Here is a 24,784-nt window from a genome sequence, read left to right as displayed (position 1 = left end):
CGACATCTCCACACGCAAAGCACGTCCGTGGGTCATTAATGCGCGCATGCACATCACGTACCTGCCCATGTAGTGTGGATTCAGGCTCATTAGGGAGCAATGAATTGCCATCAGTAAGGCGTGGCACGCTGGAATCACGCTCTTCTTGAATGTAGCCGGAGAGACGTTGGAAAACTGAATGGGACCTTTGCTCCGGTGAACTGCTCCGGTGATCGCCGAAAAAACCCATCACAACTCTCCCATTACGGCCAACCAGCGTCCATTCAGCCTCTTCTTCCTTATAAAACAATCGTTCTTCATGCAGCCACCGAGGCCCACCATCACCCCAGAGATTAAAAACCATTTCAAAGTCTTTCTCAATGACTCTACCCTCATTGTAAATTTGAAAACCAACTGATTTAGAAGCTACTGGAAACTTGAACGATCTATCCTTAAGATGACCAACTCTAAAGCCTTGTGTTTAACCACCAAAGGAAGCAAGCAGAGCCACACTGACCGTATGAATATCCAACTTGAAAGAGGCACGAGCAAAAGAAACCACCAGGATGAACTCTTTTTGACGAAAGCCTGGTGAGAACACCACAGGGTGCCCAAACTTGGATCGAACACTTGCCTGAAATTCCTTGCCACGGTTGAAGTTGAGGTTGAACGGGATGAAGGTTCACCAAGGAGAGCCAAGAGAAGAGGAGAGTAAGGTGGACGCCGGTGCCAGAGTGGCCACCGGCATGGTGGGTGGCCGCCGGGGCCGGAGTGGCCACCGGCGCAAGGTTCTCCTAGTCGCCTCTCCTCTTATATTTACTTCATGAACACTTTGTGTGCGCTAACCATTGTATTTCCAAGTGTACTTTGTGTTTGCTCATTTTGCATGTACCACATACCTGAGACACCTTGGAGTACTTGGATTGCACAATGCCTTCATCTACGTCCAACTACAAGTCTGTACACGACAACCATTTCCATGGTGATGAGGATCACGATCCGAGGTCGGATCTTTCCCGGGGGGGGGGGGGGGAGATGATGCGGAGCATCCCACATTCATCCCCATGTACACTCCGACTACTCTACAAGCCCCAAGAGGACATATGACGAGACCTCGAACATACGCCATTGGACACAAGGTGAATTCACTCCTCTTCGAACCGTCACTTTCCGCATGTGAGACATGGCTACTACCTCATGCATGGACCTTGCATACACTCAGGTACAACCAAGATGACCATGGAGAATCCAAGGACCAAGGCCAAGCATGGAAGAGAAGACGGAAGAAAGGAGAAGAAGAAGACGGAGCGGCTGCTGGAGCCAGGGTGGACATCCGGACCGCCGTCCGGATCATCCGGGCTCAGCCGGATCCTCCCCCGGATCGTCTGGGTAACTGCGCCGAAGACACCCGAAGGCTTCTACCGAAGCCGGATCATCCGGGACTCCATCTGGATCATCCGGACCCCCGACGCCCGGATCATCCGGGACCCCGTCCGGATCATCCGGCCTTGCCTGCGCGCATGACTTGGGCCGAGGCTCGTGTACCCCTTCGCCCCTCACTTACCCCTTCGTGGCTTAGCACTATAAATAGACCTCCTCCTCCCCATTTTGAGGGTTAGCATTGGTTTAGCTCATTTGAGATAGAGCTTTGCTCATCCATACGGGTCTCCTCCTCGTGAGAGACCGCGGCCTCTTCAGAGAAGATCCACCTAGATTCAAGACCCCTTTACGGGAAGATCCCTCGTGAATTCAAGACCTCCTCTCGGAGATGAACTACCGCCACTTGTATCGTCCTTTGTTGGATTTGGACCGTTTATCTCTTTGTGTTTCTTGGATCTAGCACATGTGTGATCATATTCGTGTTGGTTGAGTGTTTTCTCTTATGTTCCCCCATGATTTCCCTCGTTTCCTTTCGCGCATTCTTTGTGTTCCTCGTAGGGATCCTCCCCAAACGTGAAAGATCGGCCCCTAAGGTTCTACCCTACATCACATCGCCACCGCCATATAGCCCCAACCAAGACATTGAACCTAACAACAATGAGAACGGGGTCCCTCCCACCGGTGGAGGGCCGAGATCCTCCACACCTCCACGACCCAAAGGCCATCAAAGGCGGGACAGATCGGCAGCAGCGCCGATGGGAGGAGGAGTGAGACTTTTCTTTAGGAGGAGTGATGGCATCCTAGACTAGGGGGTATTAACCTAGTCAGCCCGTGGTCCTCAGGCCGGGCCCGTAGACCCACATTCTTATTGGGGGGGGGGGGGTCCGGAAGCTATATGTGATCAAGACTGCAACTGCCGAAGACTTGGCATATACTCCAAGATATTTCCTGCCGCCTCTCCTGGATACCGACTATCTAACCTTATAACCCCTGCATGGCGTGTATATAAGCCGGACGGTTTATCCTGTAGAGGGGACTCGATCACAATTACATTCACCTGCCTTAGGGTTAGAAACACAACTCACTGTCTCGAGGTAGATGAAGCTTGTACTCGATACATCATCATCAATATAAACAAGAGCAGGATGTAGCCCAAGGTAGCATATTGGAGAATGGTATTCAACACGATCAAAGGTGTGGGAAATAAGGATGCGTTTGGTTACTTGCATTGTTTTTAGGCAGTTTGCATACTTGTCCCAGCTTGGCCTGACTGAGAATATGCAAGAAAAAACCAACATCTGCATGTTGATTGGTTGCCTGCATCCCCTCTAGCCTACATGTGCGAACCGAAAGGCCCGTTGTTTGGTTGCGGACTTGTTTCAGGGGGACACAAGTCTGGTTGATTGGTTACATCCAAAAAAGTTGTGTGGTAACCTCCTCCTCGATGTGGTGAGGTTACCAGAGGCACACATAAAGAACTAAAAACTAAACTAGAGCAGCAGAACAAACTTAGGCAGAAACACAAGTCTTAACCACACATCACAAATTTTAAACCAACATAGTACAATAAGTTGTAAATGAAACCCAAGTCTTAAACCAACAACCAACAAGGAACAGACAACAAGAGCTCAGGCGGTCACGGTGAAGGCGTTGTCATCCTCCTTGCACTTGGTAACCACCTCCACGCCCTCATCGTTGAAGACGATCACCTTCATGGTGTCGAGGGTCAGCACCTTGAACGTCAGGATGTACCCGATCATGATCTGGCGAACGGTGGCGAAGGTGGACCAACCCTGATCAAGGGTTACTCTGTTGTTGATCACCCTCATCGTCGCCCTCCATGCGCAGCCGGTGTTCTTCCTGAGCTTGAACTCTGCAGGGACGGCGGGGAAGAGCTTGGTGAACTCCAAATGTTGGGGAACGTAGTAATTTCAAAAAATTTCCTACGCACACGCAAGATCATGGTGATGATATAGCAACGAGAGGGGAGAGTGTATGTCCACGTACCCTCATAGACCGTAAGCGGAAGCGTTAGCACAACGCGGTTGATGTAGTCGTACGTCTTCACGATCGACCAATCCAAGCACCGAACGTACGGAGCCTCCGAGTTTAGCACACGTTCAGCTCGATGATGTCCCTCGAACTCCGATCCAGCCGAGTGTCAAGGGAGAGTTCCGTCAGCACGACGGCATGGTGACGATCTTGATGTTCTACCGGCGCAAGGCTTCGCCTAAGCTTCGCGACGATATGACCGAGGTGGAATATGGTGGAAGGGGGCGCCACACACGGCTAAGGAACGATCCGTAGATCAACTTGTGTGTGCATGGGGTGCCCCCTACCCCTGTATATAAAGGATCAAGGGAGGAGGAGGCCGGCCCAAGGAGGAGGGCGCGCCAAGGGAGTCCTACTCCCACCGGGAGTAGGATTCCTTCTTTCCTAGTCCAACTAGGAGTCCTTCCATGTATTAGGAGTAGGAGACAAGGAAGGGGAAGAGAGAAGGGAAGGAAGGAGGGGGTGCGGCCCCTCCCCCTAGTCCAATTCGGACTAGGCCATGGGGGGGCGCGCGGCCTGCCCTAGGCAGCCCCTCTCTCTTTCCCGCAGGGCCCAATAAGGCCCAATACTTCTCCCCAGCGAATTCCCGTAACTCTCCGGTACTCTGAAAAATACCCGAATCACTCGAAACCTTTCCGAACTCCGAATATAGTTGTCCAATATATCGATCTTTACGTCTCGACCATTTCGAGACTCCTCGTCATGTCCCCGATCTCATCCGGGACTCCGAACTCCTTCGGTACATCAAAACTCATAAACTCATAATATAACTGTCATCGAAACCTTAAGCGTGCGGACCCTACGGGTTTGAGAACTATGTAGACATGACCTAGAACTATTCTCGGTCAATAACCAATAGCGGGACCTGGATGCCCATATTGGCTCCTACATATTCTATGAAGATCTTTATCGGTCAAACCGCATAACAACATACGTTGTTCCCTTTGTCATCGGTATGTTACTTGCCCGAGATTCGATCGTCGGTATCCAATACCTAGTTCAATCTCGTCACCGGCGAGTCTCTTTACTCGTTCTGTAATGCATCATCCCGTAACCAAATCATTGGTCACATTGCTTGCAAGGCTTATAATGATGTGCATTACCGAGAGGGCCCAGAGATACCTCTCCGACAATCGGAGTGACAAAACCTAATCTCGAAATACGCCAACTCAACATGTACCTTCGGAGACACATGTAGTACTCCTTTATAATCACCCAGTTACGTTGTGACGTTTGGTAGTACCCAAAGTGTTCCTCCGGTAAACGGGAGTTGCATAATCTCATAGTTACAGGAACATGTATAAGTCATGAAGAAAGCAATAGCAACATACTAAACGATCAAGTGCTAAGCTAACGGAATGGGTCAAGTCAATCACATCATTCTCCTAATGATGTGATCTCGTTAATCAAATGACAACTCTTTTGTCCATGGCTAGGAAACATAACCATCTCTGATAAACGAGCTAGTCAAGTAGAGGCATACTAGTGACACTATGTTTGTCTATGTATTCACACATGTATTATGTTTCCGGTTAATACAATTCTAGCATGAATAATAAACATTTATCATGAAATAAGGAAATAAATAATAACTTTATTATTGCCTCTAGGGCATATTTCCTTCAGTCTCCCACTTGCACTAGAGTCAATAATCTAGTTCACATCGTCATATGATTTAACACCAATATTCATATCTGTATATGATTAACACCCATAGTTCACATCATCATGTGACCAACACCCAAAGGGTTTACTAGATTCAATAATCTAGTTCACATCGCTATGTGATTAACACCCAAAGATTACTAAGGTGTGATCATGTTTTGCTCGTGAGAGAAGCTTAGTCAACGGGTCTGTCACATTCAGAGCCATATGTATTTTGCAAATATTCTATGTCTACAATGCTCTGCACGGAGCTACTCTAGCTAATCGCTCCCACTTTCAATATGTATCCAGATTGAGACTTAGAGTCATCTGGATCGGTGTAAAAGCTTGCACCTATGTAATTCTTTACGATGGGCTCTTTTATCACCTCCATAATCGAGAAATATTTTCTTAGTCCTCACTAAGGATATTCTTGACCAATGTCCAGTGATCTACTCCTAGATCACTATTGTACTCCCTTGTCAAATACAGAGCAAGGTATACAATAGGTCTGGTACATAGCATAACATACTTTATAGAACCTATGACTGAGGCATAGGAAATGGCTTTTCATTCTCTTTCTATTTTCTGCTGTGGTCTGGATTTGAGTTTTACTCAATTTCATACCTTTACAACACAGGCAAGAACTCTTTCTTTGACTGTTCCATTTTGAACTACTTCAAAATCTTGTCAAGGTATGTACTCATTGAAAATCTTATCAAGCGTCTTGATCTATCTCAATAGATCTTGATGCTTAATATGTAAGTAACTTTTACTGAGGTCTTTTCTTTTTAAAGAACTCCTTTAAAACACTCCTTTATGCTTTGCAGAAAAATTCTACATCATTTCTGATCAACAATATGTCACTCACATATACTAATCAGAAAGGCTGTAGTGCTCCCACTCACTTTATTGTAAATACAGGCTTCATCGTAAGTCCATATAAAACTATATGCTTTGATCAACTTATCAAAGCGTATATTCCAACTCCGAGATGCTTGCACCAGTCCATAGATGGATCGCTGGAGCTTGCACATTTTGTTAGCACCTTTAGGATTGACAAAACCTTCTGGTTGCATCATATACAACTCTTCTTTAATAAATCCATTAAGGAATGCAGTTTTGACATCCATTTGCCAGATTTCATAAAATGTGACAATTGGTAACATGATTCAGACAGACTTAAGCATCGATACGAGTGAGAAAATCTCATCGTATTCAACACCTTGAACTTGTTGAAAACCTTTCGCAACAAGTCGAGCTTGGTAGATAGTAATACTACTATCAGTGTCCGTCTTCCTCTTGAAGATCCATTCAATTAACATGGCTTGCTGATCATTGAGCAAGTCAATCAAAGTCCATACTTTGTTCTCATACATGGATCATATCTCAGATTTTATGGCCTCGAGCCATTTCGCGGAATCTGGGCTCATCATCGCTTCCTCATAGTTCGTAGGTTCATCATGGTCTAGTAACATGACTTCCAGAACATGATTACTACACCACTCTGGTGCGGATCTTACTCTGGAAGACCTACGAGGTTCTGTAGTAACTTGATCTGAAGTTTCATGATCATCATCATTAGCTTCCTCACTAATTGGTGTAGGAATCACTGGAACTGATTTCCGTGATGAACTACTTTCCAATTCTGGAGAAGGTACAAATTACCTTATCAAGCTCTACTTTCCTCCCACTCACTTCTTTCGAGAGAAACTCCTTCTCAAGAAAGGATCCATTTTTAGCAACGAATATCTTGCCTTTGGATTTGTGATAGAAGGTGTACCCAACTATTTCCTTTGGGTATTCTATGAAGACGCACTTTTCCGATTTGGGTTCGAGCTTATCAGAATGAAACTTTTTCACATAAGCATCGCAGCCCCAAACTTTAAGAAACGACAACTTGGGTTTCTTGCTAAACCACAATTCATATGTTGTCGTCTCAACTTGGGTTCCCTTTTAATGTGAATGCAGCTGTCTCTAATGCATAACCCCGAAACAATATTGGTAAATCAGTAAGAGACATCATAGATCGCTGTTGGAAATATGCCCTAGAGGCAATAATAAAAGTATTATTATATTTCCTTATTCATGATAATTGTCTTTTATTCATGCTATAATTGTATTATCCGGAAATCGTAATACACGTGTGAATACAAAGACCACAATATGTCCCTAGTGAGCCTCTAGTTGACTAGCTCGTTGTGATCAACAGATAGTCATGGTTTCCTGGCTATGGACATTGGATGTCGTTGATAACGGGATCACATCATTAGGAGAATGATGTGATGGACAAGACCCAATCCTAAGCATAGCACAAAGATCGTGTAGTTCGTTTGCTAGAGCTTTTCTAATGTCAAGTATCTCTTCCTTAGACCATGAGATCGTGTAACTCCCGGATACCGTAGGAGTGCTTTGGGTGTATCAAACGTCACAACGTAACTGGGTGACTATAAAGGTGCACTACAGGTATCTCCGAAAGTGTCTTTGGGTTGACACGGATCGAGACTGGGATTTGTCACTCCGTGTAAACGGAGAGGTATCTCTGGGCCCACTCGGTAGGACATCATCATAATGTGCACAATGTGACCAAGGGGTTGATCACGGGATGATGTGTTACGGAACGAGTAAAGAGACTTGCCGGTAACGAGATTGAACAAGGTATCGGTATACCGACGATCGAATCTCGGGCAAGTATAATACCGCTAGACAAAGGGAATTGTATACGGGATCGACTGAGTCCTTGACATCGTGGTTCATCCGATGAGATCATCGTGGAACATGTGGGAGCCAACATGGGTATCCAGATCCCGCTGTTGGTTATTGACCGGAGAACGTCTCGGTCATGTCTGCATGTCTCCCGAACCCGTAGGGTCTACACACTTAAGGTTCGATGACGCTAGGGTTATAAAGGAAGCTTGTATGTGGTTACCGAATGTTGTTCGGAGTCCCGGATGAGATCCCGGACGTCACGAGGAGTTCCGGAATGGTCCGGAGGTAAAGATTTATATATGGGAAGTCCTGTTTTGGTCACCGGAAAAGTTTCGGGTTTTATCGGTAACGTACCGGGACCATCGGGAGGGTCCCGGGGGTCCACCAAGTGGGGCCACCGGCCCCAGAGGGCTGCATGGGCCAAGTGTGAGAGGGGACCAGCCCCAGGTGGGCTGGTGCGCCCTCCCACCAAGGCCCAAGGCGCCTAGGGTTTGGGGAGGGGGCGCCCCACCTTGCTTGGGGGGCAAGTTTCCCCCTCTCCACCCCTTGGCCGCCCCCCTAGATGGGATCTAGGGCTGACCGCCGCCCCCTAGGGTGGAAACCTAGGTGGGGGCGCAGCCCCCTCTGCCCCTATATATATTGGAGGCATAGGAGCAGCCCAATACATGAGTTTCTTCTCCTGTTGGCGCAGCCATACCTCTCTCCCTTCTCCTCATATCTCGCGGTGCTTGGCGAAGCCCTGCTGGACTACCACGCTCCTCCATCACCACCATGCCGTTGTGCTGCTGCTGGATGGAGTCTTCCTCAACCTCTCCCTCTCTCCTTGCTGGATCAAGGCGTGGGAGACGTCACCGGGCTGTACGTGTGTTGAACGCGGAGGTGCCGTCCGTTCGGCACTAGGATCTCCGGTGATTTGGATCACGACGAGTACGACTCCTTCAACCCCGTTCTCTTGAACGCTTCCGCTTAGCGATCTACAAGGGTATGTAGATGCACTCTCCTTCCCCTCGTTGCTGGTTTCTCCATAGATAGATCTTGGTGACACGTAGGAAAATTTTGAATTTCTGCTACGTTCCCCAACAGTGGCATCATGAGCTAGGTCTATTGCGTAGATTCTTTGCACGAGTAGAACACAAAGTAGTTGTGGGCGTTGATTTTGTTCAATATGCTTACCGTTACTAGTCCAATCTTGTTTCGACGGTATTGTGGGATGAAGCGGCCCGGACCGACCTTACACGTACTCTTACGTGAGACAGGTTCCACCGATTGACATGCACTTCGTGCATAAGGTGGCTAGCGGGTGCCAGTCTCTCCCACTTTAGTCGGAACGGATTCGATGAAAAGGGTCCTTATGAAGGGTAAATAGCAATTGGCATATCACGTTGTGGTTTTGCGTAGGTAAGAAACGTTCTTGCTAGAAACCCATAGCAGCCACGTAAAACATGCAAACAACAATTAGAGGACGTCTAACTTGTTTTTGCAGGGTATGCTATGTGATGTGATATGGCCAAGAAGAATGTGATGAATGATATGTGATGTATGAGATTGATCATGTTCTTGTAATAGGAATCACGACTTGCATGTCGATGAGTATGACAACCGGCAGGAGCCATAGGAGTTGTCTTGATTTATTGTATGACCTGCGTGTCATTGAACAACGCCATGTAATTACTTTACTTTATTGCTAACCGGTAGCCATAGTAGTAGAAGTAATAGTTGGCGAGACAACTTCATGAAGACACGATGATGGAGATCATGATGATGGAGATCATGGTGTCATGCCGGTGACGATGATGATCATGGAGCCCCGAAGATGGAGATCAAAAGGAGCAAAATGATATTGGCCATATCATGTCACTATTTGATTGCATGTGATGTTTATCATGTTTATGCATCTTGTTTACTTAGGACGACGGTAGTAAATAAGATGATCCCTTACAAAATTTCAAGAAGTGTTCTCCCCTAACTGTGCACCGTTGCTACAGTTCGTCGCTTCTAAGCACCACGTGATGATCGGGTGTGATGGATTCTTACGTTCACATACAACGGGTGTAAGACAGTTTTACACAGCGAAAACACTTAGGGTTAACTTGACGAGCCTAGCATGTACAGACATGGCCTCGGAACACGGAGACCGAAAGGTCGAGCATGAGTCGTATAGTAGATACGATCAACATGAAGATGTTCACCGATGATGACTAGTCCGTCTCACGTGATGATCGGACACGGCCTAGTTGACTTGGATCATGTAATCACTTAGATGACCAGAGGGATGTCTATCTGAGTGGGAGTTCATAAGATGAACTTAATTATCCTGAACATAGTCAAAAGATCTTTGCAAATTATGTCGTAAGCTCGCGCTTTAGTTCCACTGTTTAGATATGCTCCTAGAGAAAACATAGTTGAAAGTTGACAGTAGCGATTATGCGGACAGTAGAAAGCTTATGTCCTTAATGCACCGCTCAGTGTGCTGAACCCCAAACGTCGTTTGTGGATGTTGCGAACATCGGACATACACGTTTTGATAACTACGTGATAGTTCAGTTAAACGGTTTAGAGTTGAGGCACCAAAGACGTTTTTCGAAACGTCGCGGAACATATGAGATGTTTCGAGGGCTGAAATTGGGATTTCAGGCTCGTGCCCACGTCAAGAGGTATGAGACCTCCGACGATTTTCTTAGCCAGCAAACTAAGGGAGAAAAGCTCAATCGTTGAGCTTGTGCTCAGATTGTCTGAGTGCCACAATCACTTGAATCGAGTGGGAGTTAATCTTCCAGATGAGATAGTGATGTTTCTCCAAAGTCATTGCCACCAAGCTGCTAGAGCTTCGTGATGAACTATAACATATCAGGGATAGATATGATGATCCTTGAGGTATTCGCGATGTTTGACACCGCGAAAGTAGAAATCAAGAAGGAGCATCAATTGTTGATGGTTGGTGAAACCACTAGTTTCAAGAAGGGCAAGGGCAAGAAGGGATACTTCATGAAACGGCAAATCAGCTGCTGCTCTAGTGAAGAAACCCAAGGTTGAACCCAAACCCGAGACTAAGTGCTTCTGTAATAAGGGGAACGGCACTGAAGCGGAATCACCCTAGATACTTGGTAGATGAGAAGGCTGGCAAGGTCGATAGAAGTATATTGGATATACATTATGTTAATGTGTACTTTACTAGTACTCCTAGTAGCACCAGGGTATTAGATACCGGTTCGGTTGCTAAGTGTTAGTAACTCGAAATAAAAGCTACGGAATAAACGGAGACTAGCTAAAGGTGAGCTGACGATATGTGTTGGAAGTGTTTCCAAGGTTGATGTGATCAAGCATCGCACGCTCCCTCTACCATCGAGATTTGGTGTTTGCGTTGAGCATAGACATGATTGGATTATGTCTATCGCAATACGGTTATTCATTTAAGGAGAATAATGGTTACTCTGTTTATTTGAATAATACCTTCAATGGTCTTGCACCTGAAATGAATGGTTTATTGAATCTCGATCGTAGTGATACACATTTTCATGCCAAAAGATATAAGATAGTAATGATAGTACCACTTACTTGTGGCACTGCCATGTAAGTCATATTGGTATAAAACGCATGAAGAAGCTCCATGTTGATGGATCTTTGGACTCACTCGTTTTTGAAAAGTTTGAGACATGCGAACCATGTCTATTGGTGTATACGCATGAAGAAACTCCATGCAGATGGATCGTTTGGACTCACTTGATTTTGAATCACTTGAGATATGCAAATCATACCACATGGGCAAGATGACTGAAAAGCCTCGTTTTCAGTAAGATGGAACAAGATAGCAACTTGTTGGAAGTAACACATTTTGATGTGTGCAGTCCAATGAGTGCTGAGGCATGCAGTGAATATCGTTATGTTCTTACTTCACAGATGATTCGAGTAGATGTAGAGTATATTTACTTGATGAAACACAAGTCTGAATTATTGAATGGTTCAAGTAATTTCAGAGTGAAGTTGAAGATCATCGTGACAAGAGGATGAAATGTCTATGATATGATCATAGAGATGAGTATCTGAGTTACGAGCTTTGGCACGCAATTAAGACATTGTGGAAATTGTTTCACAATTAATACCGCCTGGAACACCATAGTTTGATGGTGTGTCCGAACATCATAGTTGCACCCTATTGGATATGGTGCGTACCATGATGTCTCTTGTCGAATTACCACTATCGTTCATGGGTTAGGCATTAGAGACAACCACATTCACTTTAATAGGGCACCACGTAATTCCGTTGAGATGACACCGTATGAACTATGGTTTAGAGAAACCTAAGCTGTCATTTCTTAAAGTTTGGGGCTGCGACGCTTATGTGAAAAAGTTTCAGGTTGATAAGCTTGAACCCAAAGCGGATAAAATGCATCTTCATAGGACACCCAAAACAGTTGGGTATACCTCCTAATTCAGATCCGAAAGCAATAGGGATTGTTTCTTGAATCGGGTCCTTTCTCGAGGAAAAGTTTGTCTCGAAAAGTTGAGTGGGAGGATGGTGGAGACTTGATATGGTTATTGAACCATCACTACAACTAGTGTGTAGCAGGGCACAGGAAGTTGTTCCTGTGGCACCTACACCAATTGAAGTAGAAGCTTATGATAGTGATCATGAAACTTCGGATCAAGTCACTACCGTACCTCGTAGGGTGACAAGGATGCGTACTGCTTCAGAGTGGTACAGTAATCTTGTCTTGAAGGTCATGTTGCTAGACAACAATGAACCTACGAGCTATGGAGAAGCAATGGTGGGCCCAAATTCCGACAAATGGTTAGAAGCCATGAAATCCGAGATAGGATCCATGTATCAGAACAAAGCATGGACTTTGGTGGACTTGCCCGATGATCGGCAAGCCATTGAGATAAATGGATCTTTAAGAAGAAGACGGACGTGGACGGTAATGTCACCGTCTATGAAGCTCGACTTGTGGCGAAGAGTTTTTTCACAAGTTCAAGGAGTTGACTACGATGAGATTTTCTCATCCGTAGCGATGCTTAAGTCCGTCGGAATCATGTTAGCATTAGCTGCATTTATGAAATCTGGCAGATGGATGTCAAAACGAGTTTCCTTACCAGTTTTCGTAAGGAAAGGTTGTATGTGATACAATCAGAAAGTTTTGTCGATCCTAAGGATGCTAAAAGGTATGCTGCTCCAGCGATCCTTCTAAGGACTGGAGTAAGCATCTCGGAGTTGGAATGTGCGCTTTGATGAGATGATCAAAGATTTTGGGTTTATACAAAGTTTATGAGAAACTTGTATTTCCAAAGAAGTGAGTGGGAGCACTATAGAATTTCTGATGAGTATATGTTGTTGACATATTGTTGATCAGAAATGATGTAGAATTTCTGGAAAGCATATAGGGTTATTTGAAAAGTGTTTTTCAATGGAAAACCTGGATTAGGCTACTTGAACAATAAGCATCAAGATCTATAAGATAGATCAAAATGCTTAATAGTACTTTCAAATGAGCACGTACCTTGACATGATCTTGAAGGTGTTCAAGATGGATCAGTCAAAGAAGGAGTTCTTGCCTGAGATGTAAGGTATGAAGTTAAGACTTAAAGCTCGACCACGGCAGAAAGAGAGAAAGGACGAAGGTCGTCCCCTATGTTTCAGACGTAGGCTCTATAGTATGCTATGCTGTGTACCGCACCGGAAGTGTGCCTTGCCATGAGTCAGTCAAGGGGTACAAGAATGATCCAGGAATGGATCATTGGACAGCGGTCAAAATTGTCCTTGGAGTAAATAAGGACATGTTTCTCGATTATGGAGGTGATAAAGAGTTCGGCGTAAAGGGTTACGTCGATGCAAGCTTTAACACCTATCTGAGTGACTCTGAGTAGCAAACCGGATACGTATAGTGGAGCAACCATTTGCAATAGCTCCAAGTGGAGCGTGGAAGCAGCGTTTACAATATGACCTAGAAATTTGCAAAGCACATACGGATCTGAATGTTGCAGACCCGTTGACTAAAACCTCTCTCACAAGCAAAACATGATCAAACCCCAGAACTCATTTGATGATGTTGGTCACATGGCGATGTGACCTGTGAGTGTTAATCACATGGCGATGTGAACTAGATTATTGACTCTAGTGCAAGTGGGAGACTGTTGGAAATATGCCCTAGAGGCAATAATAAAAGTATTATTATATTTCCTTGTTCATGATAATTGTCTTTTATTCATGCTATAACTGTATTATCCGGAAATCGTAATACACGTGTGAATACATAGACCACAATATGTCCCTAGTGAGCCTCTAGTTGACTAGCTCGTTGTGATCAACAGATAGTCATGGTTTCCTGGCTATGGACATTGGATGTCGTTGATAACGGGATCACATCATTAGGAGAATGATGTGATGGACAAGACCCAATCCTAAGCATAGCACAAAGATCGTGTAGTTCGTTTGCTAGAGCTTTTCCAATGTCAAGTATCTCTTCCTTAGACCATGAGATCGTGTAACTCCCGGATACCGTAGGAGTGCTTTGGGTGTATCAAACGTCACAACGTAACTGGGTGACTATAAAGGTGCATTACAGGTATCTCCGAAAGTGTCTTTTGGGTTGACACGGATCGAGACTGGGATTTGTCACTCCGTGTAAACGGAGAGGTATCTCTGGGCCCACTCGGTAGGACATCATCATAATGTGCACAATGTGACCAAGGGGTTGATCATGGGATGATGTGTTACGGAACGAGTAAAGAGACTTGCCGGTAACGAGATTGAACAAGGTATCGGTATACCGACGATCGAATCTCGGGCAAGTATAATACCGCTAGACAAAGGGAATTGTATACGGGATCGACTGAGTCCTTGACATCGTGGTTCATCCGATGAGATCATCGTGGAACATGTGGGAGCCAACATGGGTATCCAGATCCCGCTGTTGGTTATTGACCGGAGAACGTCTCGGTCATGTCTGCATGTCTCCCGAACCCGTAGGGTCTACACACTTAAGGTTCGATGACGCTAGGGTTATAAAGGAAGCTTGTATGTGGTTACCGAATGTTGTTCGGAGTCCCGGATGAGATCCCGGACGTCACGAGGAGTTCCGGAATGGTCCGGAGGTAAAGATTTATATATGGGAAGTCCTGTTTTGGTCACCGGAAAAGTTTCGGGTTTTATCGGTAACGTACCGGGACCACCGGGAGGGTCCCGGGGGTCCACCAAGTGGGGCCACCGGCCCCAGAGGGCTGCATGGGCCAAGTGTGAGAGGGGACCAGCCCCAGGTGGGCTGGTGCGCCCTCCCACCAAGGCCCAAGGCGCCTAGGGTTTGGGGAGGGGGCGCCCCACCTTGCTTGGGGGGGCAAGTTTCCCCCTCTCCACCCCTTGGCCGCCCCCCTAGATGGGATCTAGGGCTGGCCGCCGCCCCCTAGGGGTGGAAACCTAGGTGGGGGCGCAGCCCCCTCTCCCCCTATATATAGTGGAGGCATAGGAGCAGCCCAACACATGAGTTTCTTCTCCTGTTGGCGCAGCCATACCTCTCTCCCTTCTCCTCATATCTCGCGATGCTTGGCGAAGCCCTGCTGGACTACCACGCTCCTCCATCACCACCACGCCGTTGTGCTGCTGCTGGATGGAGTCTTCCTCAACCTCTCCCTCTCTCCTTGCTGGATCAAGGCGTGGGAGACGTCACCGGGCTGTACGTGTGTTGAACGCGGAGGTGCCGTCCGTTCGGCACTAGGATCTCCGGTGATTTGGATCACGACGAGTACGACTCCTTCAACCCCGTTCTCTTGAACGCTTCCGCTTAGCGATCTACAAGGGTATGTAGATGCACTCTCCTTCCCCTCGTTGCTGGTTTCTCCATAGATAGATCTTGGTGACACGTAGGAAAATTTTGAATTTCTGCTACGTTCCCAACAATCGCACCATATCCATAATGCGGCACGACGTGGACACACCAAACGTTGTGGTGTCAGGTGGCGTGAGCTGTGAACTATTCACAGAAGAAGACAACTCGTAACAAATATCATCCCACGATCAGATCGCAGAATTTATTTATTACATACCACTCCTCGAAATTCTTGAACCTTTCAACTATTCAGACTTATGTTCATCAAGTAATATCCATACTCTCAAATCATCTGTAGGTCAGAAATAACGACTTGCCACGAGCCTTCAACTATTGTCTGCATAATCATATGTATATTCCATAAGTCAGTAGCTCGTTCCATTGTTCCGAAGAACGGAGTTTAGTCATCTTGCCCAAAAGGCACGGTTCGCAAACATCAAATGATTCATAACCAAGTGATTCCGAAAATCCATCTTTATGGAGTTTCTTCATACGCTTTACACCGATATGACCCAAACGGCAGTGCCACAAATAAGTTGCACTATCATTATTAACTTTGCATCTTTTGGCCTCAATATTATGAATATGTGTATCACTACAATCGAGATCCAACAAACTATTTTCATTGGGTGTATAACCATCGAAGGCCTTATTCATGTAAACAGAATAACAATTATTCTTTAACTTTAAATGAATAACCGTATTGCAATAAACATGATCAAATCATATTCATGCTCAACGCAAACGCCAAATAACATTTATTTAGGTTTAACACTAATCCCGAAAGTATAGGGAGTGTGCTATGATGATCATATCAATCTTGGAAGTACTTCCAACACTCATCGTCACTTTCCCTTTAACTAGTCTCTGTTTATTCTGTAACTCCTGTTTCGAGTTACTAATCTTAGCAACCGGACAAGTATCAAATACTCAGGGGATACTATAAACACTAGTAAGGCACATATCAATAATCTGTATATCAAATATACCCTTGTTCACTTTGCCATCCTTCTTATCCGCCAATCACTTGGGGTAGTACCTCTTCCAGTGACCAGTCTCTTTGCAGTAGAAGCATTTAGTCTCAGGCTTAGGACCAGACTTGGGTTTCTTCACTTGAGCAGCAACTTGCTTGGCGTTCTTCTTGAAGTTCCCCTTCTTTTCCCTTTGCCTTTTTCTTGAAACTAGTGATCTTGTTAACCATCAACACTTGATGCTCTTTTCTTGATTTCTACCTTCGCCGATCTCAACATCGCGAAGAGCTCAGGAAAAACTTTCGTCATCCCTTGCATATTATAGTTCATCACGAAGTTCTAGTAACTTAGTGATGGTGACTAAAGAATTCTGTCAATCACTATCTTATCTGGAAGATTAACTCCCACTTGATTCAAGCGATTGAAGTACCCAGACAATCTGAGCACATGCTCACTAGTTGAGCGATTCTCCTCCATCTTTTAGCTATAGAACTTGTTGGAGACTTCATATCTCTCAACTCGGGTATTTGCTTGAAATATTAACTTCAATTCCTGGAACATCTCATATGGTCCATGATGTTCAAAACATCTTTCAAGTCCCGATTCTAAGCCATAAAGCATGGTGCACAAAACTATCAAGTAGTCATCATATTGAGCTAGCCAAACGTTCATAACGTCTGCATCTGCTCCTGCAATAGGTCTGTCACCTAGCGGTGCATTAAGGACATAATTCTTCTGTGCAGCAATGAGGATAAACCTCAGATCACGGATCCAATCCGCATCATTGCTACTAACATCTTTCAACAATATTCTCTAGGAACATATCAAAATAAACATATGAAAGCAACAATGCGAGCTATTGATCAACATAATTTGCAAAATACTACCAGGACTAAGTTCATGATAAATTTAAGTTCAATTAGTCATATTACTTAAGAACTCCCACTTAGACAGACATCTCTCTAGTCATCTAAGTGATCACGTGATCCAAATCAACTAAACCATAACCGATCATCACGTGAGATGGAGTAGTTTTCAATGGTGAACATCACTATGTTGATCATATCTACTATATGATTCACGCTCGACCTTTCGGTCTCTGTGTTCCGAGGCCATATCTGCATATGCTAGGCTCGTCAAGTTTAACCTGAGTATTCCGCGTGTGCAAAACTGGCTTGCACCCGTTGTAGATGGACGTAGAGCTTATCACACCCGATCATCACATGGTGTCTGGGCACGACGAACTTTGGCAACGGTGCATACTCAGGGAGAACACTTCTTGATAATTAGTGAGAGATCATCTTAAAATGCTACCGTCAATCAAAGCAAGATAAGATGCATAAAGGATAAACATCACATGCAATCAATATAAGTGATATGATATGGCCATCATCATCTTGTGCTTGTGATCTCCATCTTCGAAGCACCGTCATGATCACCATCGTCACCGGCGCGACACCTTGATCTCCATCGTAGCATCGTTGTCGTTATGCCATCTATTGCTTCTACGACTATCGCTACTGCTTAGTGATAAAGTAAAGCAATTACAGGGCGTTTGCATTTCATACAATAAAGCGACAACCATATGGTTCCTGCCAGCTGCCGATAACTTCGGTTACAAAACATGATCATCTCATACAATAAAATACAACATCACGTCTTGACCATATCACATCACAACATGCCCTGCAAATACAAGTTAGACGTCCTCTACTTTGTTGTTGCAAATTTTACGTGACTGCTACGGGCTTAGCAAGAACCGTTCTTACCTACGCATCAAAAACCACAACGATAGTTTGTCAAATAGACTCCGTTTTAACCTTCGCAAGGACCGGGCGTAGCCACACTCGGTTCAACTAAAGTGAGAGAGACAGACACCCGCCAGCCACCTTTAAGCACGAGTGCTCGTAACGGTGAAACCAGTCTCGCGTAAGCGTACGCGTAATGTCGGTCCGGGCCGCTTCATCTCACAATACCGCTGAACCAAAGTATGACATGCTGGTAGGCAGTATGACTTATATCATCCACAACTCACTTGTGTTCTACTCGTGCATATAACATCAACGCATAAAACCTGGCTCTGATACCACTATTGGGGAACGTAGTAATTTCAAAAAATTTCCTACGCACACGCAAGATCATGGTGATGATATAGCAACGAGAGGGGAGAGTGTATGTCCACGTACCCTCGTAGACCGTAAGCGGAAGCGTTAGCACAACGCGGTTGATGTAGTCGTACGTCTTCACGATCGACCGATCCAAGCACCGAACGTATGGAGCCTCCGAGTTCAGCACACGTTCAGCTCGATGACGTCCCTCGAACTCCGATCCAGCCGAGTGTCGAGGGAGAGTTCCGTCAGCACGACGGCATGGTGACGATCTTGATGTTCTATCGGCGCGGGGCTTCGCCTAAGCTTCGCGACGATATGACCGAGGTGGAATATGGTGGAAGGGGGCACCGCACACGACTAAGGAACGATCCGTAGATCAACTTGTGTGTGCATGGGGTGCCCCCTACCCCCGTATATAAAGGAGCAAGGGAGGAGGAGGCCGGCCCTAGGAGGAGGGCGCGCCAAGGGAGTCCTACTCCCACTGGGAGTAGGATTCCTTCTTTCCTAGTCCAACTAGGAGTCCTTCCATGTATTAGGAGTAGGAGACAAGGAAGGGGAAGAGAGAAGGGAAGGAAGGAGGGGGTGCGGCCCCTCCCCCTAGTCCAATTCGGACTAGGCCATGGGGGGGCGCGCGGCCTGCCCTAGGCAGCCCCTCTCTCTTTCCCGCAGGGCCCAATTAGGCCCAATACTTCTCCCCGGCGAATTCCCGTAACTCTCCGGTACTCTGAAAAATACCCGAATCACTCGGAACCTTTCCGAACTCAGAATATAGTCGTCCAATATATTGATCTTTACGTCTCGACCATTTCGAGACTCCTCGTCATGTCCCCGATCTCATCCGGGACTCCGAACTCCTTCGGTACATCAAAACTCATAAACTCATAATATAACTGTCATCGAAACCTTAAGCGTGCGGACCCTACGGGTTCGAGAACTATGTAGACATGACCTAGAACTATTCTCGGGCAATAACCAATAGCGGGACCTGGATGCCCATATTGGCTCCTACATATTCTACGAAGATCTTTATCGGTCAAACCGCATAACAACATACGTTGTTCCCTTTGTCATCGGTATGTTACTTGCCCGAGATTCGATCGTCGGTATCCAATACCTAGTTCAATCTCGTCACCGGCAAGTCTCTTTACTCGTTCTGTAATGCATCATCCCGTAACCAAATCATTGGTCACATTGCTTGCAAGGCTTATAATGATGTGCATTACCGAGAGGGCCCAGAGATACCTCTCCGACAATCGGAGTGACAAAACCTAATCTCAAAATACGCCAACTCAACATGTACCTTCGGAGACACATGTAGTACTCCTTTATAATCACCCAGTTACGTTGTGACGTTTGGTAGTACCCAAAGTGTTCCTCCGGTAAACGGGAGTTGCATAATCTCATAGTTACAGGAACATGTATAAGTCATGAAGAAAGCAATAGCAACATACTAAACGATCAAGTGCTAAGCTAACGGAATGGGTCAAGTCAATCACATCATTCTCCTAATGATGTGATCTCGTTAATCAAATGACAACTCTTTTGTCCATGGCTAGGAAACATAACCATCTCTGATAAACGAGCTAGTCAAGTAGAGGCATACTAGTGACACTATGTTTGTCTATGTATTCACACATGTATTATGTTTCCGGTTAATACAATTCTAGCATGAATAATAAACATTTATCATGAAATAAGGAAATAAATAATAACTTTATTATTGCCTCTAGGGCATATTTCCTTCACCAGAGGCATTGGCATACTCTCTAGCTTTGGACCAAGGATAACTTTGCAGAAGTGGCTTGGCCCGAACTCCTCATGGTAGTGCCCATGCTTGGGTGTTCTTGCACTGGCACTTCCACCAATGGTGGCACGACCCCCTTGCCCTTCTCCAATGGTGGCACAACCTCCTTTGCCTTGTCCACCTACATTATTAACAACACGCAGTTTAATGCCCGCCATTCATTCATATCGGCCTAACTCTCCTATATTGACCCACCCTACTAACCCATCACCGCACTCAAAGCCCCTCTGTTCTCTTCTTCCACCTCTCTATTTCACCACCTCTCCCCCGCCATGAGCTCGAACTCCAACCCCAACCCTTTCCCCTAGGCATTGAATAGAGGGCCTTCTTCCTTGGGTGCTCGCTCGGTGACCCCAAGAACTTCGAGCACACCATGAAAGTGTGCTCGAACTTCAGCAGCATCGATGACATGCACAAGGAGGTCGACACTGTGATGAAGAAGGCTATGTTGGACGAGTTGGAGACACTGATTCCGGACCCAGCCTAGGGCGCAATGTCAGCGAACATCCTGTGCCGGGCCATGAATCAGGCAGACTCCGGCGACGCTGGACAGAGGGCAAGACGGGACAAGTACAGGAAGTACAAGGCGCCTCAACACCGGTGTGTCGTGGTGTACTGGAGTACGACGTTCGGCTCACCGGAGACCGACAACGACAAGGTGCAGACGGTGGCCAGGGCAACGGCTGGACCGTGCAAGACCCATCGTCTCGACGAAGATGATGACGACGAAGACGATTAGGAAGAAAAGAAGATGTCCACGCCCCTCCGTCGCTTGGCGTGACTCCAGGATCACCGAGGCTAGACAAGAAAGTTTGTGCCCCAATCCCCAACCTCGATGTAATCGACAAATGACCTATAGAAGTCGTCTGTGCAGAATCGATCCATGGCAGTGCTTTAATCCAATCCTCCACCCCCGATTTGTTCATTCCCCTCCCTAATTCTCCAATCGAGTGCTCAAATCTAATCTAGTCCGAGTCTAAAGCAGTAAATCTACAAAGAGGGCGAGGACTTACTGCCAGGGCCGATGCGCTCCAGTGGTAGCCGCCGTCTTGGATCGTCCTGCTGTTGCTCCGGTGGTCGCCGCCGCCGGTGTGAGTGGGGAAGAGGGGAGAAAGTGGTGAGGGTAATTTATGACGACGCGTCTGGAAACAACATGACTTCTCAGGAACGCATCCATGCGTGCAACCGCCAATGCCCATGTGTATAGGGTTGCACCGCTCGGGTCCGGCTCCACAAAAATGGCCGATTTGAGCATTCCTCTGGATGCAGGCCCAGAGGTGCTTTAATGTCCGTGCTATGCAGGCCCCAACAGTGAATGCGGGTAATCAAACAGGCCATTTTCTTCCCGCACGGGCCTGGCTGGGGTATATGCGGGCTACCAAACGCGTCCTAACATAATATAAGTCATGCTTTGCATCCTTGATACTATATTTTTAGTTAATAAAAGCTCCCTTTATATAAAAAAAGTAAAGCATAAAAAACAAACCACAACTCCACAAGTTGGGCAAGACCGGAGTTCTTGGCCACTGATTTTACATGACCTTGATGAACTGTTCCTACTAACCACAACTCTACAAGTGATATACACTTCCCTGCGCTGGCTGAACAAGACGGTACTCCAGTACTACATAAAAACACACGACGTTACGTAAGATCTCTGCTCGAAGCAAAAAATAAAAAATCCACCTTCAACTGTTATCGAAAATGCTAAACCTACGTATAAATAAACTATTACGTGAAGTTACGAAACCTTCCTTCCCCACGTACTAAACATCCCCCCTGATTTTCAGGGTGGGCCCCGCACCTCATTAAGCCCAATTAAACGTTGCCACCTCATATTCAGCACATAAACTCACGTAAGATTACGTGGATGTAGCACAGCTCAACGGTTACACTCCGATCTTCAGTACGTGGCATGGCCTAGACGGCCAGGCAAACCTTCCTGACGATCCAGAGAATAATGCCCCATATGAGCTCATTCTCTCTGGTCTTCACCTGATGCTCATGGCTTCTCGCACTGATGTTTCTTCTCTGAACCTGGCTCCTCAGAGCAATGGCCTCCACTGCCTCGTACACCATTATTTCCCTCCCGGGCTTCTGCTGCAGACGCTAGCTAGTTGCGCGCAGAGTGAAGAACAGACTGGTTGGTTGTTGCTGGGAAGACTTGAGGATCCATATCGATCTCCTCAGTATTTGTACTCCTAGAGCTCTTGGTGGTGGAGGAAGGCAGGAAGGAAGAAGGAGCTGGCTGGCTTGGCAGCCAAGAAAGTGTAGGTGCAGGAAGATGAAGATGCAAGGAGGATATGGCGCCATGCGGGGACTCGACCTGTCTGATGGAGTCATGGGTCAAGCAGCCAAACCAGTAGTACGTGTGATGACGACGACGTCTGAAATGAGATCATTTGAGAACGTTTCTTGGCTGCCTCGCGCGTTTCGACGCGAGTTGGTTCCAGCAGCAAAGCAGTGTGTATCACTTGTCTGTTTTTATTATTATTTTTTTGCAAGAGTAGACGTGTTTGGCACCGAAGGAAGCAACGGCTGCATATTTTACTAGCACATGTGCGCATATTTCGGAAGCGAGAACAATTCCACTCTACTCCGTGGGCACAACTGCTGCATATTTTACTAGTACAAAATGATTCGATTATTCACCAGTTCTCAACAGATCGAAACGGAGTATATTTAGACAAAAATGCTACATCGAGGGGCCTAATACGGGGCTTTTACAGACCCTTCCTTTCAACTAAACTTTACCCCCCTGATTTTCAGGGTGGTGGGGCCCCGCCCTCTCCTTTGTCCAATCACACTTGGCCAACTCAAATTCACCCCGTAAAACGCATGTAAGAGTCCGTTGATGTAGCATTGCCGCTATTTAGATGGGCGTGGCTAGACGTAGGTCGCTTGACTTTCAAATTCGGGTTAGTCGAACATTTTCAACCATACGATGAAATCCAACGGCGCACAGGCCTTCTTCTTCCTTTTTCCCAAACCACCGCATGGCCGCCGGCCAAACCCCCCGCCACCCGCGGCCCGCGGCACTCCCGTGACCGCTTCGCCGCCCCGCCCTCCCCTGAACGCCCTAACCGCCGGTCTTCCGCCGCCCCCGGCCATATCCCTGTAGGCCCCCCGCGTCGAGTTTTTTCTCGACGAAACCCCACCATCGCCGCACCACCGCCCCACCTTAAACCCTGAGATAGATAATGGGGTAGCCCTTCGACGAGTCCCTTTCTTCTCCTTCCTTCCCTCCAGTGAACTCTCGAAAATCGACTCACCCCAATTTGAAATTCAGTTGACTGTCATTTACCTAATGTGTATTTAGATCACAATCACCAAAGCCGGGCAACATATTACATATTTCAGGAACAACATTTGCACGTACATATCCAACACTATTGTAGCAGAGGAGGCATGCGTATAGACGGAGCAAATAGTAGGGGAGAAGTGGGACAGATCAACATGCACATCCAGTCATGGCTCATGGCGGTCCGTCACGGGTTGACGAAGACATCGAGCTCAAGGACGGCGTTGGGGTGGTCCAGCCGGACGGTCTTCCACAGCACGTACCCTGTAGCCATCCTGAACTGCCCGGTGCCGCCGACCACCGAGAGCTCCTGCACCGCCGCGCCGATGTCGTCCCGGCCCACCACCGTCACGGAGGACCCCGCGTAGGGGCCCGACGTGAGCACCACGTCCATGGTGACCAGCAGCTCCGGGTTCCCCCTCGAGGCCCACACGTACTGCCCCTGCGCGCGCCCCACGCCCGTCGACGTCGCCGACGAGGTCTCCGTCAGCGCGTCGTCGATCACGATCGTGTCGCCGAAGTGGCTGCGTGGCCCGTCCATCACCTGCACCGCCGTCGGCGCCGGGCCAGTCAGCACGTCGTGCATGTAGAAGTGCAGGTGCGCCGACGCTCCGGACACCGCCGCCGGCCGCGTGGCCAGGACGACGACCAGCAGGGCGAGCAGCACGGAGCAGAGCCTGCCGGAAGCCATGACAGGAGAGCTAGCTCAAGGCTCAAGTGTGTGTCTGTGTGATGTCTTCTGATTAGTCTACTGGATCCTTATGTACTGTATATATACACAAACAAGAAATGTGAGGAATTGATTGCTCGCCTATTGTTGATAATGTTGCTGAGGTGTATGGTCTGTATGATAATTTCTCAATGATCATGTCTGGTTTGTTTGTATTGAGAGCAGCAGTTGATGCGTCGTCTTCCGAGCAGGACTGCGTTTATGTTGTGTTCCTTCATTGTCGATGAAGCGCACATGTATGGTCCCTCCATGGTGTGGTGTGATCTGTGCATCACTAGCTGCAGAT

The 24,784-nt window shown here is 46.7% G+C and overlaps 1 protein-coding gene across 1 annotated transcript; it reads right to left on the bottom strand.

Moving 5' to 3' along the window:
• Positions 1 to 23,744: 23,744 nt before the first annotated feature.
• LOC123160661 (dirigent protein 1) lies at positions 23,745 to 24,532 on the bottom strand. The gene has a single exon (XM_044578491.1). It carries the CDS (start codon positions 24,457 to 24,459, stop codon positions 23,956 to 23,958), a length of 504 nt encoding a protein of 167 aa, XP_044434426.1. The 5' UTR covers positions 24,460 to 24,532; the 3' UTR covers positions 23,745 to 23,955.
• Positions 24,533 to 24,784: the final 252 nt, after the last annotated feature.

This window comes from Triticum aestivum, chromosome 7B, assembly GCF_018294505.1.
Source record: "Triticum aestivum cultivar Chinese Spring chromosome 7B, IWGSC CS RefSeq v2.1, whole genome shotgun sequence".
NCBI lineage: Eukaryota > Viridiplantae > Streptophyta > Magnoliopsida > Poales > Poaceae > Triticum > Triticum aestivum.
The sequence above is the reverse complement of the archived record's forward strand: the minus strand, read 5'-3'. Positions and strand labels throughout refer to the sequence as shown.